The 27,819-nt window shown below is 49.2% G+C and overlaps 1 protein-coding gene across 1 annotated transcript; it reads left to right on the top strand.

Annotated features, from left to right (window-relative positions):
* The first annotated feature begins 618 nt into the window (after positions 1 to 618).
* GLE1 (GLE1 RNA export mediator) lies at positions 619 to 26,093 on the top strand. Its single transcript, XM_037150452.2, has 16 exons — positions 619 to 805; positions 9,913 to 10,134; positions 11,295 to 11,408; positions 13,323 to 13,471; positions 13,734 to 13,794; positions 14,022 to 14,288; positions 14,690 to 14,906; positions 15,491 to 15,603; positions 15,750 to 15,819; positions 18,583 to 18,725; positions 18,826 to 19,016; positions 19,692 to 19,821; positions 20,694 to 20,798; positions 22,199 to 22,281; positions 23,175 to 23,238; positions 24,697 to 26,093. Exons 1-16 carry the CDS (start codon positions 707 to 709, stop codon positions 24,763 to 24,765), a joined length of 2,097 nt encoding a protein of 698 aa, XP_037006347.2. The 5' UTR covers positions 619 to 706; the 3' UTR covers positions 24,766 to 26,093.
* Positions 26,094 to 27,819: the final 1,726 nt, after the last annotated feature.

The raw sequence follows: 27,819 nt of genomic DNA, 5'->3' as shown, positions 1-27,819 counted from the left end.
CCCCAAGCAACCACTAATAAAGTCTAAATGTCTCTATGATTTTGTCATTCTGGACAGTGCATGTAAGTGGAATCATATGATATATAACCTTTTGTCACTGGCTTCTTTCACTTTGCATAATGTTTTCAATGTTCATCCCTGTTGTCACACGTATTTCTACTTCGTCTTTATGACACACATGGGCATTTTATTTACCCATCAGTTGATGTACACTTGGGTTTCTCCTTTTCAGCTATTCTGAGTAATGCTGCTAGAACATTCAACGAGTTTTTGTGGGGACGCATATTTAATCTCTTGGGTGTCGCGAATACCTAGGAGAATCGCTGGGTCAAATGGCAACAAATTTTTAAAGAACTGCCAGACTCACACAGCAGCTACCCCCTTTTGGAGTCCCACCAGCAATACGGGGCTGGTTCCAATTTCTTCACATGCACACCAGTGCTACATAATCCACTTCCTGCAACGAGGCGGAACCAGGCTTCAGAAGAACCCAGGGGTCTGAATCCCCACCCCCGCAGGACCCTCAGATCCAAACGCTGTGCGCGCGGGCGCGCTTTCGGTCGGCTTGGTACCGGAAGTGGGCGTGTACCGTTCCGCGGCTGCGCGCACCGGAAGCGGAAGCGAGCGATTGTTTATGGGAGGCTGAGTGGAGGACTTGCTTTTTCAGAAGCGGCATTTCCTCCGCAAAGCTGCATCAGCAGGAGTCATGCCGTCCGAGGGTCGCTGCTGGGAGACCTTGCAGGCGCTGCGCAGTTCCGACAAAGGTCGCCTCTGCTATCACCGCGACTGGCTACTGCAGGGCGAGGTGAGCAATGGGTCCTTAGGGCCGCCGCTCTGTCTTTTCTAACTGTCTGCATTTGTTTCTTGATTCTTGTGTGTGCATCATCCTGTCCCCGGGCTTCTGCATCTCCAGCCTCTTCTAGCCACTGGGGAAACTCCCCTTGTTTCGGCGCTCTTCTTTCTGAAGGTTTCGTTTCTAGCCCCAGAGAGTCGCCTCCGCCTTTGTTGCCAAAGCAGCCCGGGCTTCTCAGGGTCAGTTAATTTACTGCGCAGGAGAATGTACTAGGGTACCCAAATTTAGCAGTGAACGATTAGTATGACTGTTGCTGCAAGTGAAAACAACACATTTTTCGATGACATTGGTTGGACCTGTGAAGTTTAATGGGGGGCGTGTCACTGTATTTGCAAAGTCCTGTACTGGGGTGGCTGGGTTGGGGGGCAGGTAGAAACAGTTAAGGCATAGCTCCTGTTCCCGAGTTGCTGGTAATCTGGCCACTGTCCTGTCTCGTCAGACTTTTATATAAAACAGTTCTGAAGCATTTCCTTGCCTTTTATATCGGACGGCTTCAGAGAATACATACTTTACATTTCATAGGAGGAGTCGCCACGTGGGCCCGTCCGGTGTGTACTCAGGTCATCCATCCTTAACAGGAATACTGTAGAAACGATGCTGTGTTCTCAGTAAGGGGACACGGCGTTATGGACCACACGAAATAAATTCGCACGGACTACTGAGTTCTGTGGAACAAAAGGGAAGGCGCGGCTGGTCTCTCAAGGGGAGGGCAAGCCTCGGATTGCCTCGGGCACCCTCTCCTAGAGCGGCCAGACCCTTGCCTGGAGAGTCTTTTTTTTTGGGGGGGGATCCAATTTGTATAGGAATGCTTTGTATAGGTGTATACTAAAGTTCATTAATCATTATCAGGCAGTAGGAGTCAAACAATAGATAACATGCAAAAAAAACTTTGAGGACCTATTTTGATTTAGGGTCAGATAGCTAAATGGCCAAAAAATTTTGGGGAACAAACTCACTTCCTGCTTGGACCCTTATTTAAATGAGAGCATTCTAAACAAAGCAGGTTTCATAGGATTTTACACATGTTCTTTCTTAGGCCTGATCGCCCTAGGGAACCTCCCCTTTCCAGCACAGGGCCACACCCACCACAGGCACTGTTTCTCAGGTTTAAGTCAGGCAGGGGAAGTAAGGCAGCCAGGAGATTAAGAGACTTCTTGCAGGCAGGATGAGGACTCAGGCTATGTCAAAGCCGAGGGGCGAGGGTCTATCACCCCTTTTCTGTAGTTCCCAAGTCCTTCCCTAGGGAGGCTGTGATCGTCCCTGTCTTAGGTCCTCCCCCCTTGAGAAATCTTACCCATCATTGGCTAACTGATCATGCTTTGGGGGCCAGGCTGAGTGAAGTAAAAGACCCAGAGGCGGTGCCCCTCCCAGGGAGATAAGCTTTGTCTCTTTAGTGGCTTAGAGTCTGAAGGTGACTCACTCAGCCTTAGCCCTGAGGGGTTACAGATCAAGTAGGGTGGTTCCCAACAGTAAGGCGATTCAGGAAGCACCGTGGATGCTTCAGCCCAATTCAGTACCACTAGGGATGCTAACCTTGACCCTCTGGTCCCATTGGTGGTAACCAGTAAATATCTCCACTTAACACTCATTTTTTTTCCTTTTTAACTAATTAGTATTGTGCAGGGAGGTATTCCAAGATTACACCAGTGGATATCCTTTTTCTCAGCAGAACTTCCCCCATAGCATCCATTAATGATTTCTGCCTGAGTCAGTCCCCTTTGTGATGAGCCAAATGGTGTCTTCTTGGTGTCCACCATTCCTTCTACAGTTGTTAATTGGCATTCTTCCCTAAGGGAGGGCTTTCTTTCCTCCCCTGGTTAATTAATTATGTCTGTATGGACTCATGGGATCTTATTCACTGAGTTTCAGTTCACTACTTGGAACCCTATGATGTGTATTTTCATTTTATGGCAAGTGTATCTTCAGGATAAATTTCTAGAAGTGAGATTTCTGGGTCAGAAAGTAAACATAGCTGTAGTTTTCTTATGCATTGCCAATTTCCCCCAAAAGTGGGTGTATCAGTTTGCCTTCCCATCAGCAGTGCGTGATTGTGCCCATTTGCCCACAGGCTTGTCAACAGAGTTATTATAGTTTCAGTTTTTACTTATTAGGTAGGTAAGCATAAGGTCTCAGTGTAATTAATTAATTAATCCTCACCTGAGCACATGCTTACTGATTATTAGAGAGAGGGAGAGAAACATCCACGTGAGAGAGAAACATTGATCAGTTGCTTCTTGTACGTGGGCAGACCAGGAATGCACCTGCAACCCAGGCCTGTGCCCTGACCGGCAATTGAATCCACGATGTTTCTGTTTATGGGATGACATTCCAACCATTGGGGCCATGCTGGCCAGGGCAGTCTCAGCTTAGTGATAATGCATTTCTCTTTTGATTCACTGAGATTGAACATCTTTATATATTTATTTCTGAATTGCCTATTTAACATCTTTTCTCATTTTTTCTACTGAGGTTTTGTTCTCTTAAATTTTGCAACTTATGTATTAGGGATAATAACAGACATTTATATGTGATATATATCACATGTATTTTTTCTGTTTTTTTTTAATTCATTTTTTAGAGAGAGGGGAAGGGAGGGAGGAAGAGGGGGAGAGAAACACTGATGTGTGAGAGATACATCAGTCGCCCCACACTGAGGGCTTGGCCTTCGATGCAGTCATGTGCCCTTGACTGGGAATCGAAACCAGGGCTACCTTCTGGTTTGCAAGCCGGCACTCAGTCCACTGAACCACACTAGCCAGGGCTATATTTTTCTAGTTTGTCGGTTAAATTTTTTTCTCTGTTTATGGTGTTTTTGTATTTGTGTTTTTTTTAATTTGTTTTATTTGAAACTTTGCCCTTGGAATTTATTTTGATGCGTGAATGACTGAAAAGGTGTTGTTTCACATTATTATTATTTTTTAAGATTTTATTTATATATTTATATAGAGAGAGAGGAGAAGGGAAGGAGAAAGAGGGAGAGAAACATCAGTGTGTGGTTACCTCTCATGCATCCCCCACTGGGGACCTGGCCTGCAACCAGACATGTGCCCTGACTGGGAATTGAACCAGTGATCATTTGGTTTGTAGCCCATGCTCAATCCACTGAGTTATACTGGCCAGGCTCAACATTATTATTATTTTTTTTATATATATATTTTGTTCCCCTGGCTGGTGTAGATAAGTTCTTTCTTAGATAAGTTCTTGTAAGATTTTATATAATAAGGGCTTGGTGATGATGAACTCCTTTAACTTGACCTTGTCTCAGAAGCACTTTATCTGCCTTTTCATTCTAAATGAAAGGTCTGCTGGATAGAACAATTTTGGATGTAGGTCTTTGCCTTTCATGACTCGGAATATTTCTTTCCAGCCCCTTCTTGCCTGTAAGGTCTCTTTTGAGAAATCAGCTGACAGTCTGATGGACACTTCTTTGTAGGTAACTGTCTCCTTATCTCTTGCTGCTTTTAAGATTCTCTTCTGCCCTGGCTGGTGTAGCTCAGTGGATTGAGCTCGGGCCTGCGAACCAGACAATTGTGGTTCGATTCCCAGTCAGGGCACATGCCTGGGTTGCAGGCTGGTTCTCTGCAGGCTAGTTCCCAGCGGGGGATGCACAAAGGGCAACCATACATTGATGTTTCTCTCCCTTTCTCCTTCCCTTCCCCTCTAAAGATAAATAAATAAATAAATAAACAAATAAATAAATAAATAAAAAGATTCTCTTCTTATCTTTCATCTTGGGTAATGTAGTTATGATGTGCCTTGGTGTGTTCCTTCTTGGGTCCAACTTCTTTGGGATTCTCTGGGCTTCCTGGACTTCCTGGAAGTCTATTTCCTTTGCCAGAATGGGGAAGTTCTTTATTATTTGTTCAGATAACTTTTTGACTTGTTGCTCTTCCTCTTCCTCTTCTGGCACCCCTATAATTTGGTTGTTGGAACATTTAAAGATGTCCTGGAGGTTCCTAAGCCTCTCCTTATTTTTTTTTAAAGATTTTATTTATTTATTTTTAAAGCGGAAGGGAAGGAGAGGGGGAGAGAAACATCAATGTATGGTTGCCTCTCATGCATCCCCTGCTGGGAACTGGCCTGCAACCCAGGAGTGTGCCCTGACTGGGAATTGAACCATGATATTCTGGTTCGCAGGCCCACGCTCAATCCACTGAGCTACACCAGCCATGGCCCTCTCCTCATTTTTTTGAATTCTTGTTTCTTCATTCTTTTCTAATTGGATGTATGTTTCTTCCTTCTGGTCCACTCCCTTGATTTGAGTCCCAGTTTCCTTCCCATCAGTATTGGTTCCCTGTACATTTTCCTTTATTTCCTTTAGCGTAGTCTTTATTTTTTCATCTAATTTGTGACCAAATTCAACCAATTCTGTGAGTATCCTGATCACCAGTGCTTTGAACTATGCATGTGATAGGTTGGCTGTCTCTTTGTTGCTTAGTTGTATTTGTTCTGGAGCTTTGATCTGTTCTTCCATTCACTCCATTAATTAATCAATCAATCAATTAATTAATTTTGGTCTTGCCCCTGTTACATAGTAAGTGGCGGAGCCTGATGTATTCACCAGGGCGGGGCAACCCAGTCACTGGGTTGCGATGCTGTATGTGGGGGCGGGGTTAGAAAGGGAACAATTGCACTTGCTGTGCTCTGTGTCGGATGGATTTCACGCTTCCCACAAGCAAGCTGGGCCCTTCTGGTGCTGGTTCCTAGGCGGGTGGGCTTGTGTACGTTCTAGGGCCCTGTGGGTCTCTCCAACAAATTCTCCTGTGGGAGTCTCTCCCAGGGCCTCAACCCCCACAGGTGTTTTCAATCAGTGTTTTGAGGCTTTATTTCCCTGAGCGGGAGCCCTGGGTTTCGAGGTCTGTCTCGTTCCCCAGATTCGCCTGGTTTATCTGCGTGTGAATGCGGCACTGCCCAGTCCGTCAGCCTCCTTGTATGCTGCCCACCTCCACAGTCCACCGCCTGCCTGGGTCTGCCCCTGCCACCTTTAAAGTTACTTATTTATTTTTAGAGAGAGGGGAAGGGAAGGAGAAAGAGAGAGAAGGAAACATCAGTGTGTGGTTGCTTTCCACGTGCCCCCTAATGGGGGCCTGGCCTGCAACCCAGGCATGTTCCTGATTGGGAATCGAACCAGCAATCCCTTGGTTTGCAGGCCGGCACTTAATCCACTTACTTATATCAATTCAGGGCTCGTTGCATTTTTAGAGACAGAAGAGAGAAACATGAATGTGAGAGAGAAGCACTGATTACTTGCCTCCTGCACCAACCGGGGACTGAACCTACGACCTGACAGGGAATCAAACCCACAATCTTTTGGTTGCAGGATGATGCTCTAGCCTGCTGAGCCACACTGGCAGGGCTAGATCAGGAATTCTTTTTGCTTTTTTCTTTTTTTCTTTAATGTATTTTATTCCTTTTTTTAGAGAGAGAGGGGAAGGGAAGGAGAAAGAGTGGGAGAGAAATATCAATGTATGGTTGCCTCTCATGCGTCCCCTGCTGGGAACTAGCCTGCAACCCGGGCATGTGCCCTGACTGGGAATCGAACCAGTGACCCATTGCTTCACAGGCCCAAATCCACTGAGCTACTCCAGCCAGGGAGATCAGGATTTCTTAACCACAGCACTGTTTGCATTTGAGGCTGGGCTGGCCGATTCTTTGGGGTGGGGCTGTTGTCCTGTCTTACACGTTGTAGCGGGGTTGGCAGCACCCCTAGCCTCCACCTACTGGATGGCAGTAGCCCCTTCCCGGTTGTCTCTAGATGTCCCCTGGGGGGGGGGGTAGAATTGGCTGGGAACCACTGGTCTAGATAATATAATAGCTTGCAATTGTTGAGTGATTTTGTGCCCGGTACTGTTTTAAGTCTTTTATTACTTATTTAAACCGCACCTCCAAATCTTTTGAGGGAGATCCTTTATTCCATTTTTTTCCTTTTTTTTTCTTTTTTTTAGAGAGAGAGGAGGGAAGAGAGAAAAAAATGATTTTGCCCTGGCTGGTGTGGCTCAATGGATTGAGTGCTGGCCTGCAAAGCAGAGTCACCAGTTCAATTTCTGGTGTAGGGCACATGCCTGGGTTGTGGGCCAGGTCCCCAGTTAGGGGCGTGTGAGAGGCAACCACACATTGATATTTCTCTCCCACTCTTTCTCCTTCCCTTCCCCTCTCTCGAAAAATAAATAAATACAGTCTTTTTTTTTCTTTTAATGATTTGTTGGTCCACTGATTTATGCATTCATTGTTTGCTTCTTGTATGTGCCCTGACTGGACATTGAACCCACAACCTTAGCGTATCTGGATGATGCTCTAACCAGCTGAGCACTCAACCAGGGCCAGCTGCATTCCATTTCAGAGCGATGGAGCTGAGGCACAGAGAGGTTAGGTGACTTGCCAGGGGTCGTACAGGTCAGCGGAATGCAGAGACAGAATTCAAACCGAGAAAGGCTGATTGTGCACTTAGTGCTCTTAGTGCTCTTAGGCCCTCGTGGACTCTTTAATCCATACTCCCTGGAGATATTTTCCTGACACAGTCAAGCTCCCAGTCAGAGTTCACTCTGTACTTGAACTGCAGTGTAATGGTGTAAGCTCCCATGGTTCAAAGCCCTGTCCACTGAACACACAGAGGTAGTACAATAGGTCACAGGTGCGGCCGAGTGGATTGCCTTCACACCTACGGGAGAGTGCCAACGGCTTATTTTATATCTTCCTACTGTAAATTCCACTTTATTTTATTTGACGAGCCTATACATTAACAACTACTTTTCAGTGTCTGTTATTTTCATTTAAAATTTACAACATTTTAATTTAAGAGTTTATGTAAAAATACATAAAATTAGAACAGGAAGAAATATTTCACTTATTGCCCAAGTGTAATTTCTGGTATATTTCCTCTGTGTGTGTGTGTGTGTGTGTGTGAGCATTTTGAAAAATGTGATTGTAGATGTACTGTGTTTATGCTCTTATTTCGTCACTTAAAATTGAATCCTGTGTTATTGCATAGGACGTAGGAGCAGTATTTCCAATGACCGATGTGCTGCTGTGTGTGCTGCAGGACACTTCAGAATTCCTGTGTTCTTTTCTGTTTCAGCCTCTTAGATTTCTCTTGACCGTCTTTGTGCGTGGGCCCTTCTTCTATAGTTAGGGTTATTTAGTCTGATACTCTAAAAGGATAACAGTCGAGGTCATTATTAGGAAACTACTTTTGCCCTGGGTGGTGTGGCTCAGTGCATTGGAGTGCCGGCTTGCAAAGCTAGGGGATGCTGATTGATTCCCAGTGAGAGCACATGCCTGCATTGCAGGCCTGGTCCCCAGGAGGGGGCGCATGAGAGTCAATTACGCACATTGCTGTTTTCTTTCTTCCTCCCTTCCCCTCTCTCTAAAAATAAATAAATAAAATCTTTATATATATTTTTTATTGATTATGCCATTACAGTTGTCCTATTTTCCCCCTTCATTCCCCTCCACCCTGCACACCCCCTCCCCCACCATTCCCCCCTTTAGTTTATGTCCACATGTCTCAAGTTCTTTAGCTTCTACATTTCCCATACTATTCTTGCCCTCCCCCTGTCTATTTTCTACCTACCATCTATGCTACTTATTCTCTGTACCTTCTCCCCCCTTCTCCTCCTCCCACTCTCCTCCATGTGATCTCCATTTCTATGGCTCCGCTCCTGATCTAGCTGTCCTCTTAGTTTGCTTTTGTTTTAGGTGTGGTTCTTCATAACTGTGAGTTTGCTGTCCTTTCACTGTTCTTTTTTATCTTCTTTTCCTTAGGTAAGTCCCTTTAGTATTTCATATAACATGGGCTTAGTGATGATGAACTCCTTGAATTTGATCATATCTGAGAAGCACTTTATCTGCCCTTCCATTCTAAATGAAAGCTTTGCTGGGTAGAACAATCTTAGTTGTGGGTCTTTGGTTTTCATGCCTTGGAATACTTCTTTCCAGCCCCTTCTTGCCTGTAAGGTTTCTTTTGAGAAATCTGCTGACGGTCTGATGGGAACTCCTTTGTAGGTGACTGTCCCCTTAGCTCTTGCTGCTTCTAGGATTCTGTCCTTCATTTTAATCTTGGCTAATGTAATGATGATGTGCCTTGGTGTGTTCCTTCATTTGAGTCCCAATTTCCTTTTCATCGCTATTGGTTTCCTGTGCAATTCCATTCATTTCTATTAGTTTCGCCTTCATATGTTCCTCTAATTTGTGACTAAAATCAACCAGTTCTGTGAGGATCCTGATCACCAGTGTTTTGAACTGTGCCTCTGAAAGTTTGGCTATTTCTTGGTCTCTTAGAGTTATCGGCTCTGGAGATTTGGAGTTCTTTTTGAGCCGTAATGTTTTGATCTGTTCGCGCCTGTTACATATGAGGGATGGAGCCCTAGGTGTTCACCAGAGCGCGGCAACTCAGTGGCTGGGTTGTGACGCTGTATGTGGGGACGAGGTCAAAGAGGGGCAATGATATTCTCCTATGCTGCTTCCCACCGCCTGTGCCCGTGTGGTTCGTCTCACTGCTCGCACCTTCGCCCGGTTTATCTGCGTGCAAATGTGTGACTGCGGTCAGCCTGCCACCTTGCGCCCTCACTGGGTCCACCCATTGCAAGCCCACGGCTGGGATCTGCCAACCACTGCTGGAACACCTGGGTCGGTCTGGCTGAGTTTTCTGCATAACCCCACTCTGCCAGCTGCTGGCTCTGCCCCTCTTACCGGTCTGGCTGAACGGTCTGTTGTTGGACTTCTGTATAGTTTACTTTTCTGTGTTTTGGTTGCGTTTTTGTTACTAAAACTTTATTGTCTTTAAACTTGCTTGTGCAAGGAGGCACAGTGTTTCCACCTACACCTCCATCTTGGCCGGAATTCCTCTCATCAGATAAATAAAATCTTAAAAAAAAAAAAAGAAAAAGAAACTACTTTCTCTGCATTGCTGATTGTTGAATAGCGACTGTGGGTCTTTGGTATATACATTACAAATATCTGTGTGTGTGCCTTCTTAGATTTTCAGGAAGGCGTGTGGTAGGTTATCTGATTGCTTAGATCGGTGGACGTGCAGGTCGAGTTTCACCTCCTTTTCTCTCTAGGATGTTTTAGAAGATTGCACATCGATTCCCAAGCTGTCTTCTTACGCTGGATGGGTGGTAGATCACGTCCTGCCCCACACCCAGGAGAGCCTGGCTCCCTCCGAGACTGCGCCATGCCCCGCAGGCCTGGGCCACCCGGCCTTTGCCCCCGGATCTCCCGTTGGGAGCCCTGTCTGCTCACCAGCCTCCCCGGGAGCGCCAGCAACACCAAATGGAACCAAGGTGAGGCTTTTGTCTAGTTAATTACTTATTATTTTTATTCTCAAAAAGATTTTATTCATTTATTTTTGGAGCGAGAAAGAGAAACATTGATGCGGGAGAGAAATGTTGATCAGGTGCCTCTTGCGTGGCACCCACCCGGAAATTGAACCAGTGACCTTTTGGTTTGTGGGACTAAGGCCCTGCCCACTGGGCCACGCCAGGCAGGGGCCAGGGTGAGGTTTTTGATCAGCTGAGGACAAAAGATAAGGCTGGTTACACAGTTGAATTGTGTAACATGGTCATGTGGCAGTGACCTTGCGCTGGAGAAGATGATTGCTTCTCCTGGCTGTAGTGACGGTGTGGACCACATCACCCAGTGCTCTCTTTACGCAGACCAAGGGGAATTTCCCGCTCAGGTTAGCACCGAGAGCAGTAATTGATGTCACAAGCAGTGGGATTGTTTTTCAAATGAACCTTGCACACGTGTAACCGGTAATGTCTCCCTCTTTGTGCAGGCTATGGGAGGCACAGAGTAAAATTCATCCCCGCTCTTAAAATTTACATACCTTCCTACTGGTGCTATATGAGGTTTTATCCTGTTTTTGCTGTGTTTTTTCCCTGCCTTGGTTTGTTTCTCTCACTTAAAACCTGAGTCGTTATGGATGGCTAGTATTCCCAGAGAAAGCCTTCCTAGACAGCTGCACCAGAGAGACTCGGAGGTGGGCTCCGGCCTCGCCTGGCTCATGAGCCTCGTTGCTCAAGTAGCTACTAGCCACAGGAGGCTAGAGGACTGTGCGGGCTGTCGCACGCTTACCCCGGAGGCCAGGAAGGTGAATGTATTGGGGATATGGACTGGGGCTGCTCCACGCGGACCATCCTAGCCGGAGTGGACACGTATCGGAAGAAAGAGGGAAAACTTGCTGGGCAGGTCAGAGCAAACAAGCAGAAAAGATTGATGTTTGCTGCATTTTGGGCATCTCTTACTCTTCAGGAAAGCAATCAGAACAAGGTCAACATTGTGAAGAACGCCGTAGTTCTCACCCAATTTGTTTTTGTTGTTGTTTATAAGTAGGGGGTGTGTTTTTTGTGTAGAAGGAGTAACAAGAACTATACTGTCTTAAAAGTTTAATATTACAAAAAAAAGATTAAAAGCTCAGTTTTTCCACCTTCTGACCGTGTAGGGCAGAGATGAGCCCCAGCACACGGAAGAGCCTGCGGCGCTGCAGTCCTCCAGGGGCACCCGGGTGGAAGGCTGCATCCGGATGTATGAGCTGGTGCACAGAATGAAGGGGATGGTAAGTGGCCCGCGAAGCAGGGCAGACCCGGCCACGGGGCTGCATCGAGGCGTAGCTCCTTAGGCTTATGAGTGTCCACTGCACGCCCATCATCGAGCCCAGCTTGCTGCCAGCGGCTCCTGATTGATTTGTGGAGGTAGTATAACGTAGCAGTCACGAGTGAGCGCTCCCACGTCAGATCTGGTTTCCAGTCCTTGCGCTTCTGTTTCATGTGGGACTTTGGGAAACTTACGTGTGCTTTCCTGGCTTCCATTTACTTCTCCAGAATTGGAAAGTGATCTGAGATTGTCAGGTAAGAGTGTACCGAGAAGGTGGGTCTTAACAGCCTCTTGAGAAAAGAAGACTACTGTTTCAATTAATGTATTTGGCTTTTTAAATTTTTTTAGGGAAACTGTGAATGATGTTGTAAAACTTTTTAAGAAGTACGTGAGTTTTTAAAGTGAAACTCTTCTGGCACCTACCGTCATTCAGTTACTCACTGAGTCAGCAAACACTTACTGAGCACTTATGTGCCAAATGCTGTCCTAGGTCTGGGTGGGCAGTGGACAGAGCAGACATGAAATCTCGTCTCCTTAGAGCCTCTGTGCTGGTGGGAGAGGCGGAAGTAAACAGGACAGAGAAGTTAAAGGTGGTTGGAAGACGATTATAATGTGAGTGAGAGATCGCAAAGCTCAGTAAAGCGTTCACTTTGGCCCTGAAAGAAAAGATGGTGGTGGCTGCTTAGCCTAGGCGGTGGCAGCGGAAGAGAAAGAATGAATGAGAGCATCGTGTGTCACGAGCATCCCTCGGGAGCTGAGGGAGATGAACTGTTGTTGAGTCTTTTTTTCCCCTTCCCAACCCTTATTTAAACAGAGTCACAGAGGAGAGGGTGTCTATGCTTGCATTAAATTTGCTTCCTTGCACTGGAAGCTTTAAAGTAACTTTTAAAATAGAATAAAATAATGTCTTGACTGTGTTTTGACACATTCCCATGCCAATAAATAGAACATCTCATCTCCTCTTCCGTAAATGTTGCAGAGTACTCTTCGGTATGTTGACCTTGAGACAGAGTAAGTAATGTGGTTACAGATAATGGATGGTCTGACTGTATAGATAATACAGTTCGTCTTTCCCCCGTTAATTTAAACTGGTTTCAATGTATTGCCGTAGTCTGCAGGGCTGTAGTGAGTGTCCTTGTGAACACATCTTTGCACGCATTTGCAAGCGTTTCCTTGGGACAAATTCCTAAAATGGGAATAGTGTCCAAAGATACACACACACACATATGTATGTATGTGTGTTTTGTTATATTACTTATATATATTACATAAATTATGTAAATTGCTTAACTGTCAAATTATAATGGTTAAAATGTCAAATTGCCCTTAACAATCACATGAGAATACCCTCAAGATTAAAAAATGAAGTACCTGATCCCCTCAGGTGTAGAGGACGGGGCTCTCCTGGGTGGAGCTGGGGGAGTCTAGGCAGAGATGATGACATGAGGGGAGGAGTGAGATAGACATGCGCCCAGTGAGGGTGTGGGCTGCAGTAGGGTTTTGGAAGGTGACCTGAAATCCTCAGAAGCGTGACACAGGGTGGAGCGTGGCAGGAAGCGCAGGGCCGGTGGCGCTCTCCGGGCAGACACCGGTCCCGTCCCCGGTTACACTGCAGTGGCATAAACCCCACAGGGCACATTGGAGGAGCTCTCCAAAACCGCTGAGTTTAAAGATCACCCCAGAGGGGGCTCTGGCGGGATAGCTCAGCTGACGAGAGCATCGTCCCGCTGCACCGAGGTGCGGGTTCCATCCCTAGTTGAGGCACATCTGAGCAGTGCGGGTGTCTGATGGAGTTAAGGCCTGGCAGGAGGTGAACCCCACGGTGTCAGGGAGCGGGTAGTGTGGCGGTCCAGGCGGCCGTGTTGATATGTTTCAGGAGGGCCTGAGGCAGTGGCAGGAAGCGCAGGAGAGGAGGGTGCGCGCTCTCTCTGAGATGGCGTCTGAACAACTGAAGCGCTTTGATGAACGGAAGGAGCTGAAGCATCATAAGGAGTTCCAGGACTTGCGGGAAATGATGGAGAAGAGGTGAGCCCCCCGGAATTATGACTGGAGATGTCAGGTTGGTCGGCTGCCACTCTTTTTCATCAGGAAACCCAAAGGGAAAGAGTTGAACAGCTCACGAGTCCTTAAGTATCAGAATAAAGTAGAGAAGCTTATGACCCAGAAAAGCAACCGACCTTGGGAAGGCAAGCAGTGTCTCCCAAAGGGAGGGAGGGAGGCGTCTAGGGACGAGAAAACCATTGCAGCCAACACCCCTGACCAACTCTCCCTGCCATTTCTCATTTAGCTCCAGAGAGGCCCTGGGCCAGCAAGAGAAGCTAAAAGCTGAGCATCGTCACCGAGCAAAGGTCAGAGCCTGGGGGACCCGTGGGAGTGCGCCCTGTGTCTGGCAGTGACCCGCCCCAAGAGTCAGGCTCTGATAGACAGTCACGAAGAACCCTGCCCCTTTGTGCCCCTGTGTGACTGACCCTGGGCAGTCCTTCTCCTGTTCCGGGCCCACGCAGGACTCGAGGATGTAGAGAGAGAGAGCCCGGGAGCCCCTCAGAGAAAGGTCACCTGGCGGTCCTCTCCGTAGATTCTCAACCTGAAGTTGCGGGAGGCGGAGCAGCAGCGCCAGAAGCAGATGGAGCAGGAGCGGCTCCGGAGGGAGGAAGGCCAGGGCCGCCTGCGGAGCCTGTACGCCCTGCAGGAGGAGCTGCTGCACCTCAACCAGCAGCTGGACTCCAGGGACCCACGTGGGGACCAGCGCGGGGACCCGCCGAAGGTGGACCTGTCGGCCTTCCGGACGCGAGGCAACCAGCTCTGCAGCCTCATCTCCGGCATCATTCGGGCCACTTCTGAGGTGAGGGGGCGGCAGGGGGACTCTGGCTTCTGGCTTCAGGTGCACGTGTGTGGGTGTGCTCCCCACCCCAAATTGGACTCTGGAGATAGAGCATCTCATCGTAGGTTAAAAAAGCGTGCGTGTCTTCTGCTTGCAAAATACGTCATTCGCTGATGTACACTGAACGCCTGCTTTACTCACAGCAAAGATTAAAGCCTCACAGAGGGGTCGGTGAGTAGATATGATGGGAACTGCTGTTACCTTTACAAGAACAGGAAAGCCGTGGGTATCACGTGTTGATGAATGGTATGACGTTAACGCAGCAGTTGCAATTCTAAAAATGTTCTGATGGGTAAGGTGTGACTCAGCCCCACAGGCTGCCCAGGGCGTAACCCCAAAGCTCTGCCCCTGTCACCCCCCAGGACGGCTTTCCCACGGCGGAGGACCAAGCAGTGGCCGAGAGAGCGCTGCGGGAGATGCGGGAGCTCTGTGAGAGCGCCAGGGCCCATGAGGACCAGAGGAGGCAGGAGGAAAAGGAGGCCCAGCTGAAGCAGCAAGCGTCACAGATGCAGCAGGGGCCGGAGGTCCGCAGGGAGCCCCCCGCTCCCAGCCAGGGCCCGGGCGGGAAGCAGAGTGAAGGTGAGTTTGGGTGTGGATAAGATCCTGTAACTTGTCATAAGTTTCAGAATGCCGGAAGGAGCAAGAATGTGTTTTGAATATTAAGCTACAGGAAAAATTGCCAGAACTTTTACATAAAATGTAGACTTCAGTGCTTTACTGAATTACATTTGGTTTTGGTTCACATGGAGCTGCCTTCACATTCCAACACCTTCCATTGAGGACTTGAAGTTCTGTATAATTTAGTAGATGTATTATCCAAGTATTGCTGCTACTGAGTATTTTAAGTAAATATGTACAAAATACATGTTTGTTAAAACACAAGAGAATCAGCATAGAGTAATGGTGGAGAAGGCTGGCGTTGGAGCCAGATCCGTGGGAATCCAGCTTGCCTGCTTCCTGGCAGTGTGCCCTTGGCAAAGTGGTTAGCCTTTCCGTGCCTGTTCCTCCTTCTATACACTGAAGATAACAGTAGTACCTCCTTCGTGGGGCTACCGTGACAGTAAAAGCAGTTAACTTGTGCATAAGGTGGTGGGAACAGCGCCGGGTTCACCTGAGGCACTCAGCAACTCCGGGCTGTGCTGAGAGCCCCTGTCTCTCCTCAGACCTCCAGGTGAAGGTCCAGGACAGCACGATGCAGTGGTACCAGCAGCTGCAGGAGGCCTCCGGTCAGTGTGTGCGGGCCTTCGAGGGACTGGCCAGCAGCAAAGACAGCCAGGTAGGAAGGGGAGCAAGCCGGGAGTTCTCGGGGCGTCAGCAGCCCCGTGTCCCACAGAAAGGTAGCCAGGGTGTCCCTTTCCCTGATCCCAGTGGCATCTGCTCGGCACTTGTGAAAGCTTCCCACCTTCTCGCTGTTCTCTGCAGGTCAAAAAGATCAAGATGGACCTCCAGAAGGCGGCCACCATCCCAGTGAGCCAGATCTCCACGCTTGCAGGTGGGTCAGGGGGTGGTGAGCCTGCACAGCTCCTCACCTGTGAGGTCCCTAGAAACAGTGCACTGACCAAAGGTGGACAGTTGGGTCGGGTGTATGTCGGTTATATGCCTCGGTTACATGCGAGTTACATGTTTCCTCGCCTTTGCTTCCTCTTCAGCACACGGAAGGTAATCATGTATTTGCTGACTCGTTTTTAAAAAACGGGTTGTTTATTAACAGTAACGTGTGCAGTGTGGCTGCTACCTAAAATTGAAAGCGACTGTGGAAGACGTCCCAAAGGGAACCTAAGGCATGTCTCGTAGTCTCCGCTTTGGGCCTACATTGGCTTTTCCAAACTCAGAGCCTGCCCTGTTCATGCTTGGCAATGCCTTCTTTTTCTCTCCAGGGACTAACATTTAGAGAGCAGGAACCAGACGGGGCAAGGCCCTTCTTGCTCGTTCTCCTTAGAAACAGGTTCGTTCTGTACAGAGCTCTGAGTGAGGGAACCTTCACACGACAGGTTGCAGCCGAGCAGCTGGGGAGCACGCCCCACTGGGAATCCCAGTTCCCCCGATCGGTGGGCCACCCCCAGAGCACAGGACAGTTGCACTTTCTGCCCCTGCCGGGCTATATGTCAGGACTCACATACCACTTGGCTGCCTGAAATTCTTTCTGGAGCAGGGCAAGGTATAAATAAATAAACACGTATCACTTTCTGGAATTTAAAGTGCCTTTCCTTTGATAGCTGTGGCATCAAAGGGGCAGAGGGGACCAGACAGCCATCCCACACCTCACGCTCCCCTCAAGCTTCTCCTCAGTCTTTTCCCCTAAGTCGACCGCAGACCGCGGTGCTGGCTCCTTCACCAGGAGATGGAGATGTCGGCCTGAGAGCCGCGGTGCCCGGCGCCCGCTGTGCACGGCTGCATTCACCTCTCAGTGTCCCGATGGAGGAGGTGTCCTCTCCACCCTGCCTGCCCTCTGCCTCTGCCTTTGTCCCCATCCTCTCCGGTCTCTTTCAAGACCTGGCCTCCTTGTTATGGCCTTTCTCTTCTGTTTTCTGCAAAATTAGTCCCTTGCACAGGCTCCTTTCCCCTTAAACACGCATGAGTCTCTCATCCTAAAACACGTTTCTTTTGAGTCCACACTTCCTGAGGATTTTCTGGTTTTCCTTTTGCTTCCATTTGGTGCTGACGATTTGGCCTTCTTTCTTTTTTCCTTTCTTTAAAATAGGTTTTATTTATTTATCTGTAAAGGGGAAGGGAAGGAAAGAGGGAGAGAAACATCAATGTGTGGTTGCCTTTCATGTGCCCCATACTGGGAACTGGCCTGCAACCCAGGCATGTGCCCTGACTGGGAATTGAACCAGTGACCCATTGCTTCACAGACCCATGCTCAATTCACTGAGCTACACCAGCCAGGGCTGATTTTGCCTTCTCTGTGAAACTTTACTCCTTCGGCTTCTGTGGATTGTTCATTTCCAGGTTCTCCTCCTCGCTCTCTTTCTCTTTTGGGGAGTCCTTGGTCTGCTCCCCTGACCTCAGCTGTAGGTGTTTTCTAGGGATCCCCTCCCACCTGGAAGTTCTTAATCTATTCACTCCCATGGCTTCCAACATTCCCCTGTGCCAGTGACTGGCTCACAGATCTGCCTCCGATTAGTCCAGTTCCTCTGAGCTTCGCAGTCTCTGGGACCACCTCCCTGAGGGACGTCTTTGCCGGGATGTCCCCAGACACCCAGGTGTGGTGCGTTCCCGTCTGAACTGGTCATCCTCTCCAGGCCTGCTCTCTCTCGTTTGCACTCCGTGATCAGTAGCGGCCTTATCTGCTCAGTCGCCTTAATTGGAAACCAGGAGTCAGCCCCCCGACCGCCTCCTCTGTTTCATTCTCCACTTCCAATTAGGGTCACGTTACTTACACGGTAACCAGGACCTAGGCAGGGCATTTCTAAGCTGGGGAGATGTTGCACTAATTTAAACTTTGATTGCGAGTCATAGACACTAATACAGATCTGCTTATGCAAATAAGTAATAAAGGCATTTGCCCCAAAGAGGTGTTTTCACAGAACCCAAGGGCAGGAATGGAGTAAGGGCTCAGGGGGGAGAAACTTCAGGACCTTCTCTGTCTCACCTTGTCTTCCTCTGTGCGTCTCCACTCTTAGTTTACAGGCTGCTGTGCTTTGGTCCACGAGGCAGGTGCAGGGCCCACTGCTCACGAGTGCGCGTGTTGCAGGGCCGGCCACTCCACGGACCGCACTCTGTCAGTTGGCTGATTGGCTCAGCTCGACTACTCTCTCTGTAGCCGGTGCGGGGTTGGCACACACAGGATCTTTCACACAAACACAGCCACTAGGGGCCCCCTTCTGTGTGTCCGAGGGCAGAAGAAGGCAGGTCTCCGAGAAAGGGGGGAGTCACTGTGGCCGGGGAGAGCTTCCGGAGAACACAAATGACTCCTCTAGGCACGCCAGCCCGGTCCATGGCATCCGTGACAAGTCACTCATTTCCACTTTTCTTCCCTGTTTGGTGCGTGTTTTCAGAATTGGCTCCTTCCCAAATAAGGAATTCCTTGGCAATAGTACGTGGTGTGTTCTGTGTGCTTTGCACAGTCTCCACAGTGCGTATTTGATTGTCACACATCTTTGTGTGTCAGTATTTTGTCCTTAGGCTCTGCACCAGGCACGGCCACTGCGCTGCCGACTGAATCCAGAGCCCTTCCGTGTTGGTGCAGTGGCAGAAAACAGGTTGGTCCGCGGTTGCGTCTCGTAACTTGCTCTAACTCTCTTGCACCCAGGCTCAAAGCTGAAGGAGATCTTCGACAAGATCCACTGCCTGCTGTCCGGAAAACCCGTCCAATGCGGTGGGCGCCCTGTGTCGGTCGCCATGGACCCTCAGGGCCTGGACTTTGTCCAGTACAAACTGGCAGAGAAGTTTGTGGTGAGCAGCCTCGTTGCCAGAGGGACGGGCGGGAGAGGCAGGTGCACGGTACTTAAACCGTTCTCTGGGGTTGACAGTGTCCCCGTCTCCCTGTCCACAGAAACAAGGGGAGGAGGAAGTGGCCTCCCATCACGAAGCTGCGTTCCCCATCGCGGTTGTGGCATCTGGCATCTGGGAGCTCCACCCGAAAGTGGGGGACCTCATTCTTGCTCACCTGCACAAGAATTGCCCGTACTCTGTTCCTTTCTACCCCACTTTCAAGGAGGGAATGGCCTTGGAAGATTATCAGAGGTGAGGTGGTGGTTCTTTTCGCTAGCCTCAGGGCGAATCGTGGGGTAGAAGTAGAACTTACACAGTTTCCATGGACCTTGAATGTTTTATCAGAAAATACAACATCTTTCATGCAAACTGGGCAGCTTTTGGAACTTGGGGATTTAGGTGCCAGTAATCAACATAGCTTTTAGTGGAAAGAGTAGTGCATCTGGAATCCAGGAGTCTTAGAATTTTATCCCCGCTTTGTCTTTTTTTTTTTTTTTTCAAAATTTCATTTTATTTATTTTTAGACAGAGGGGAAGGGAGGGAAAAAGAGAGGGAGAGAAACACTGACGGGCAAGAGAAACTCAGACCTTTCGCCTGTGGAGCGACACCCAGCCCGCCGAGCCACACCAGCCGGGGCTGCTCTGTCACTGAGTAGCTTTGCAGATGGGTGAATCATTTTACCTCTCTGAGCATCGTTTTCCTTGTTTGTAAATGATGCCTATGGCTTGTGAGTTTACCTCGCAGGGCGGTTTGATGCACACAGTTGACAACTGATGTGAGTGGTTCGTAACAAAGTATTCTACAAACGTGATGACATGCAATAATGTACTAATAATAACATATTGTTGCTTTCAGCCATCAGAACTAATCTGTGCTTTGTCACCCTTATTTTGGCCTTGTCACACTTGATTTCTTTGTCTTGTATAGGATGCTCGGCTACCAAGTGAAGGGTTCCAACGTGGAGCAGCAGGACAACTTCCTAAAGCGCATGTCCGGGATGATCCGTTTCTATGCCGCCGTCATCCAGCTCCAGTGGCCGTACAGGGCCCGACAGCAGGTAGTGGGAAAGGCTTACTGCCCGTAATGAGAGGGCGGGCCTCAGTTGGGGTTCTGCCTGAGGACACACTGGCCTCCTTTCAGAGGGGCCTTCGGTCATGCGCTGCGCTGTGGGGGCTGTTTAGAGAAGCCGATGCTGGTCACCAGGGGGCTTTAGGATTCATCGGAGCTATTTGTTCAATAACCGACTCATGGAGGCGTTAGTTCAGTTCAGTTTATAGGAGAGTCTTCCAGAGAGGAGTCTGTGGTAAATCAGTTTGTTAGGGTTTGAAGATTTTATTAGCAGTGGAGTGAGCAAGAAATTGTCATGCGAGACACGTGGTGCCTTCGGAGCCATCTGGGTCACGTACGTCACCCACACGTGGGCATGTGGCGGCTCAGCAAGCTGAGCTGACGCGCATCGACGGAGACAGAGCCACAGCTGGGTCCCAGGGTTTCACCTGGCAGCCCAGCTCTTCGCGAGAGTCACAGATTAGCGAGGTGGAGAAATTAATGGACTTTGAGGCCTGAAGAGAAAGGAGTCTAGGTTGATTGAATCCAAGAAGTTTTTATTGTGCGCCTGCTGTGTCCCAGGCTCTGTGCTGAGATTCCAAGGTGGTAAATGGCTATTAGGGTAACTTGGCCTGTGGAGTCCTGAAACTGAAGCCGACAGCTGTGTATTGGAGGCGTCCGGTAGGGAATGTCTGGGTTCCAGGGTCTGAGAACATTGAAAACAGAGTTTATCGGCCATGTGTTGTTTCTGCCCTGCAGCACACGCTCAGGTTGGGTGACATGGGGTTCGCGGCCACTCGGTCACGGCTGTCCGCTCACACTGGGAGTGCAGCTCCCTGAATGAGATGAGGTCCGATCATGACCAGGCTTCTCTCCTCCCAGGTTCACCCTCACGGCCTAAACCACGGCTGGCGCTGGCTGGCACAGATATTGAACATGGAGCCCCTGGCAGACGTGACGGCCACCCTCCTCTTTGACTTCTTGGAGGTATGTGACACAGTGACCGCATGAGAGAAAGCCAGTGGCGGAAATGACCTTGGTCGCCATGCGGCTGCTCCGTAGTCACACGAGTGGGGGGCACTGTAGGGACAGAGGGTGATGCAGCAGATCGGCGTTGCTTGCTCTTTACAAAATAATTTAAAAGCAAAAAGTAAAAAAACCCACAGGTAAGAAGGAAACACAAAACACAAAGAGAGAGAGAGTAGTGGTGAACAGTAAGCATTAGGGTCCAGTGTCAGATTTTTATCTTGAGCCCTAAGACAAACTTGGCTTTTGATTTTTCCCTCCACTGTATTCTCCTCTCTGTGTGGGTGTCTTCATTGTAAAGAACAGAAAGTTGACGTCCTAGCACAAGTAAGAAGGGGAAGCTGGTTCAGGGATGGAGGGTGGCTCCTGGGACCAAGGGTAGGGCGGGCTGTTGAATCTACTGAGGGCCTGGAACCAGGAACTGGGTTGTCACCAGGTACCATGAGTCTCCCTGGGGCCACATGGCCTTTCATGTTCCTGCCAGTGGCCTCATCCTCGTGCCACAGGCCAGCTTGCTCTAGTCCTCTGTGCACAGTGGAGATGTCCATCCGGGCTGTGTCCCTCAGTCTCGGGGTGGTCACCCAGCTGTTGGGGCTGGTGTCCCACCGTGTGATTCCTAATTCCCAGAGCAGAAAAATCTGATGGACCAGCTTAGGTCAGGTGTCTCCCTCATCCAGAAGCCTCGGTACAGTCCCATCTGCCTGTGTAGAGGGCCAGCACTATACTTAGGGTGAGGGTTCCTGTGGGAAGTCACCGTACATGAGCGGTGATCCTGAATCATAGAGAACAAAGCGGGATTCTGTGTTCTCTGCCTACGAAGGTTCAGGGCAGCCCAGAGCTTTGGGAAGGCTTACTTTCAGTGAAATCAGTGAAGAACAGTTCATTGACTCTGGTTCATGAGTTGGCAGGCTGGTTCAGTGGAGGTATTGCTGTGTGCAGTTAAATGCTTTCAGAGAAACTTGGAGTTTTCCATTTATTTTTATTTTTTTTTTTAAATTTTTTTTTATTATTTATTTATTTTTAGAGGGAAAGGGGAGGAAGGAGAGAGGGAGAGAAACATCAATGTATGGTTGCCTTTTGTGCGTCCCCTGCTGGGAACTAGCCTGCAGGGAACCGGCCTGCAACCCAGGCATGTGCCCTGACTGGGAATCGAACCGCAATGGTGTGGTTCGCAGGCCCGCGCTCAATCCACTGAGCTACACCAGCCAGGGCCATTTATTTCTTCAGTAGTTGCTTGCCAAGTGGCATTTCATGGCTGAATTTCTTGATAGGAGTGAAAGGCAAGGGGCCGGTGGTTCCTGGATCTCATACATGTGTGTGTTTTCATCCTCTGCTTTGATGGCCTCTGTCCCTCCCTCCAGGTCTGCGGGAATGCCCTCATGAGGCAGTATCAGGCCCAGTTCTGGAAGATGATGCTTCTCATCAAGGAGGACTACTTCCCCAGGTATGAGGCTTGCCAGGCAGACAGCAGGGATTTGGCAGGTAAAACCCATGAGATCGGATCCCCTTCGGTGCTGTTCAAACCACCGGCCTTAAGCGTGACCTCTTACACATGCATCCTTCTCCTCTGACATTTGAGTAAACTTTTTTTTTAAGATTTTATTTATTTATTTTAGGGAGATGGGGAAGGGAGGGAGAAAGTGAGGGAGTGAAACATCAATGTGTGGTTGCCTCTAGCACATTTCCTACTGGGTACCTGGCCTGCAACCCAGGCATGTGCCCTGACTGGGAATCAAATCGGCAATGCTTTGGTTCACATGTCTACGCTCAATCCACTGAGCTACACCAGCCAGGGCTGAGTAAACATTTTTGAACTCCAGGAAAGAGTCTCTCTTAAATACTTTTGGCTAAATGGAAAAAAAATGAATTAGAAAGATCTCAGATTCCAGTACCTGACATTTTTTAAACTCTTTTTTCCAAACACCCCCAGATAACCTGGGATGCTGATTACATGCAGTTTTGAATTAAACCAAGGAGTCAAACCCTCTCAGTAAGTCAGTTGAAGAAACGGACTTATCTGTCAGTTGGCTCCAGTCCCGTGTGGCATTCACCTTGACCCCCTGTGGCATTCACCTTAAAGCACCCTTCTCACCTCTCTCCACTTACTGGCATTTCTTGTGGGGGCGGACAGGCTGCGACACCCAATCACAAAGACCTGGGAGAGGGAGAGCGCCCTCTACCCTGCACCCCTTGTGGGAAAAGAGGGTTGGGGCCGTTTGGAAGAGCATCAGCACCCTTAGTTAGTCCAGAAGGAGTCTCTGTGGGTCATCTGATCTGCTCCTTCCCTCTTCAAAAGGTAGGTGTCCCTCACCACGTGTCTCCTCCCTGTCCCCACAGGATTGAAGCCATCACAAGCTCGGGACAGATGGGTTCCTTCATACGCCTCAAGCAGTTCTTAGAGGTGAGAGACCCTTAAACCGACACCTCCCACATTGCTCTTGGCCTCAAACGTGCTCTGCCTGACCAGCCTGGGACGTCCGGGCTCTCTGATCATAGTCTCTTCCTCTCGGTTTTGCTGACCCCTGCTTTTTGCCTACTATTTCCCCTTCTCACGTGTCGCTGTCCACACTGCCCGTGGGGAAGCTCCCCACGAAATGTCTGAGCCCTGCCCGGTGAGTCCGGTCTCACCCGTACATGTTTGGTGCGTAGGCCGTTTGTCCTCGGCCGCAGGCCCGAGAGCTGCTGAGTGTGCTCACGTTCCTCTGCGGGGCTGCGCTCTCATCCCGGCTCCTAGCGTTTCCAGGTGCCGACAGTTCCGTTTGATCCTCCCCCAAGGACGTGTTTTTCACTGCTTTTTTTTTTTTTTTAAGATTTTATTTATTTATCTTTAGAGGGGGAAAGGGAAGGAGAGAGGGAGAGAAACATCAGTGTGTGGTTGCCTCTCATGAGTCCCCTGCTGGGAACTGGCCTGCAACCCAGGCATGTGCCCTGACTGGGAATCGAACCTCGATCCTCTGGTTCACAGGCCTGCGCTCAATCCACTGAGCTACACCAGCCAGGTAGCTTTTTTTTTCTTCCCTAAGATTTTTAAAATTTCATTTTTAGAGAGAGGAGAAGGGAAAGAGAAAGAGAGGGAGAGAGACATCAGTGCAAGGGAGAATCCTCAGTTGGCTGCCGGTAGCACGCACCCTGACTGGGGACCAAACCAGCAACTCAGGCATGTTCCCCAGCCGAGAATCAAACCTGCAACCCTTTGCCTTGTGGGATGACACCCAGCCAACTGAGCACACCAGTCGGGGCTTTTCTTTTTGTTTTTCTTTCCTTTTTTTTTTTTTTTTTTAAGAGCGAGAAAGGAAGGGAAACAGAGACAGAAACATTGGTTGGTTGCCCTCTCGTGGGCACGCCATCCAGGGCCTTAACCTGCAACCTGGGTACATGTCCTGACCGGGAATCGAATCTGTGACCTTTTGGTCTATGGGACGACGCTCCAGCCAACCGAGCCACGCGGTGCAGGATCTGGAGCCAACATTTTTAAGCAGTTAAGTTTGACAGACAACCTAGAACTCCGTGGTGGGTCATCAACACAGCCCACTGGCTTCCAGTGCCCAGCAGCCCGGTCGGGAAGCCAGCAGTGTTTGAAGATGAGGCCCGGCCGTGGGAGGCGAGAGGAGCGGGCGCGGCGATTGCCCACTCGCTTCAGCTCGCAGTGATATAGAGACACTGCGTCGTCCGTGGCAGCTCCCGCAGAAGCAGAAGTCTCACGCGCACCCATCAGTCCCCTGCCTTCTGCCTTTTCCCTTTTCCGACCGCCGTCCTGTGGGACTTTGCTTGCTGTCCCTTAAAGTGTCTTTGAGTTGTCTAGTGTTGGAAGCAGAGTTATAAGATACTCATTCTGTTTTCTTCATCTTTCCCTGACCAGAAATGTTTGCAGCACAAGGAGATTCCTGTCCCCAAGGGCTTTCTGACCGCCTCCTTCTGGCGCACCTGATGCCACTCCGTCACCCACTGTCACCGTTTTGTTGCAGAGGGGAAATAATAAAGCAACTGAACATATTTGTATTTGGGAGAGTCATGTCAGACTTGAAATTTGCCAATACGTGTTGTTACATATCCTTACCTTGTGTCTAGGAAAGAGATTGTCACAGCTCACAGAGTCAGGAAGGTCTGATGACCCCTTAAGGGACCCACAGGGCAGAGTACCTGGATTTGGCCTGTCTCACTTTTGTTTATTATTATTTTTTATTTTTTAAGATTTTATTATTTATTTATTTTTAGAGAGAGGAGAAGAAAGGGAGAGAAACATCAGCATGTGGTTGCCTCTCGTGTGCCCTTCATTGCGACCTGGCCTACAACCCAGGCATGTGCCCTGACTGGGAATCGAACTGGTGACCCTCTGGTTTGCAGGCCGGCACTCAATCCGTTGAGCCATACGAGCTGGGGCAAGGCCTCTCAGTTTGGCAAAAATTATGAGAAGAGGTGTTTAGCCTTTTATCCCATTTTTTATTTCCTTTGTCTCTACTATCTTTGAGAAATAAGGTAATACCTTAAGTATATCACTGTGAGCTGAAGCGAGCCCACCCCTTTAAAGGGCCACTAAGTAAGTGGTCACCTGAATCCTTACATGCAGGTCTGGGTTACGGTTGCTCTGCCTTCTCAGCTTGTGAAGTAACTAGAAGTTAGGAGCAAATGCCTGGTGTAGCCGTACACTTACCCCTAAATGGCCCCGGGGATGGCAGCTCAGTGTCCGGGGCTAGGACTTAGCACGCGTTACATCGAACCAAGAAGCACTGCATGCCCTCTTACCTGGAACTCAGTGCCCGATGACCAGGGACACATGGGCCAGGGCGGGTGCCCTTTTTGTTTGTTTTCCAGTTTGAATTAAGATGGGCAGAGATGGGGCCACAATACGTGTGAGCTGAGCATTCATGACAATGAGTTAGGGGTAGATAAAGGTGCTTGGGGGGGACTGATTTTATATATATATATGAAATATATGTATATATACATACACTATATGTATATAGGTTTTTTATGAGTTCTGACTAATGAATGATGACAGATTTGCCTGGCCAAACCACTGCAGAAACCCAAGGCTTGGCGCTTCAGCGGTCAGCGGAGCTGTGTCTGGGGAGAGTTGCTGACTGGACCGCGGACAGAGGCGGCAGCCCGGGGCTCTTCCTCCGGACCACGGAGTGTGGGGAGGTGGGTGTTCTGAGGCAGAGCGGGGATTCCCTGTTACTGTTGAAGTGACTTGTTCTATATTACTTAACTGTGGTGCCAAAAAAAATAAGTAATAAAGCTTGAATTTAAAACATCCATGTCCGGTGTGCAGTTGGCTCAGTGTGGTCAATGTCCTGTGTCTCGAGCTTTGTCGGTCGTTGAGGGGGACACGGTGGCGCCCAAGTCTGTCCGTTTTTTCCCTTTTTTGTCTTCCTGACCTTCACCTTAGGAAAGTTGCTCTTTTTGCCGTCGTTCCTTTTCGGAGTGACCTGTTTCATCTCGAAGAAGTGGGAAAGGATGGAAGTCCTGTGGCGTGGACACAGTGGAATGAACACTGGGAGCCGGGCCCGGTTCACTTGGAGGGTTTGCGGCTTGGGTAGGTCATCACCCACTCTGAACCTCAGGACTCCCACCTGCGGGACACAACAGTTGGACCAGTCAGAAGATCAGCAAGTGTCCAAGGTTCCAGACTGCTCTGCAGCGGGGTCTCAGCAGAGCTTCCCGGAGGCACAGTGCTCTCCCCAGCCCACCCGCAGGCCCCGGGGCCAGTTGCCATTCGCACTTTTTCTGCTCACCTGCGCTTTGCAAATGGCTCAGGTGAGTGTCAGGACTGAGCGGGTTGGGAAGTGCTGACGGGATGCATGGAGGGGCCTCCGCCCTGCAGTGCGTCATCTCGGAGGTTTCATGCCTGTCTCCATAGGCTCTCCTTTCTTCAGGAAACTTCTGCCATCTGCCGGGAAATTGTCCCACTCATAACCCGAGGTCTGGGGTACGGATACGAGAGGTGGACGGGGCCAGCTACGGTCCTGCTGCTCACACCTCTTGGTGAGGTCCTCTGTCGCGTTGCTGTGGCTTTCTGTGCCCCAGGTGCTGGGGTTCCGTGTAAGGTGAGACCCTGGACAAGGTGGTCTCCAAGGTCTCTGCTACTTTGAATTTGTCCCTCCTTAGATAACACTTCTCCCAGTGTCAGTGTTCTGTCTCCAGAGGTGTTTTAACCACAGCTGTGCGCATGTTGTTCAGTTCCCGGTATCCAAATGGGGTCGGCCACGAAGAGGGTGCTGGGGAGGCCGGGTTTTTGATTCTCATGATGTCACCTGCAGAAAGAGTGATTGCTAGCTGATAAGTGCAACTCCTGATGGGTAGTAGCATCAGATTCCTTCGGGCAGAGTGTGAAGGACTGCAGTCTGTTTTTAAATGCAAGTACTCACTTGCCTGCTGGCTTCCTTTCAGGCTTGACCTCATTTCTCAGGCAGAGTGCCCATAATTCTGTCATATCATTGTCCTACATCATTTTAAAGCAGATTTGATGACTTGAAAATTCCCGTAGCAAATAGGAGAGTAGAGTTCTGAATAGGAGAGTAGAGTTCTGGGCCTTTCCACCCAGGCACTGGCAGCCTCCCCTGCTTCTCCAGCTTTTCTATGATGCCAGCAGTGACATAATCAGGTTTGGGGGCCTGCTGTCTCAGTGCTGGGACGACAGAAAGGGCCCCAGCACTTTACACAGGTGCCTTATCAGGCCGGGAAATTCACTCCCTTTTGTCTGTTCCATCTAAAGGATTCCTGAAATCAATCTTCTGTGGACCTGCAGAAAGCAGATCAGAGCTGTGCTCTTCCCAGCTGTGTGATGACGAATTCACAAAAATGCCCGTTTTAAAGGGATTTGTCGTCTACAGCCAAGCTTTGTTGTCAAAAAAATGTTACTTTGTACAGATGACATATTCAAGAAACACTTTTCTTTTAGCGCCTTCATGTTGATTACATGAGGTGTTATGTGACCCTGGACCAGATAAGTATCTTTTTGTGTGTTTGTCTTACAAAGGAC

Source organism: Artibeus jamaicensis, unplaced genomic scaffold (assembly GCF_021234435.1).
Source record: "Artibeus jamaicensis isolate MK-2021 breed Jamaican fruit bat unplaced genomic scaffold, CSHL_Jam_final contig_471, whole genome shotgun sequence".
Taxonomy (NCBI): Eukaryota; Metazoa; Chordata; class Mammalia; order Chiroptera; family Phyllostomidae; genus Artibeus; species Artibeus jamaicensis.
Note: the sequence above shows the minus strand (reverse complement) of the source record. Positions and strands in the feature narration are given on the sequence as shown.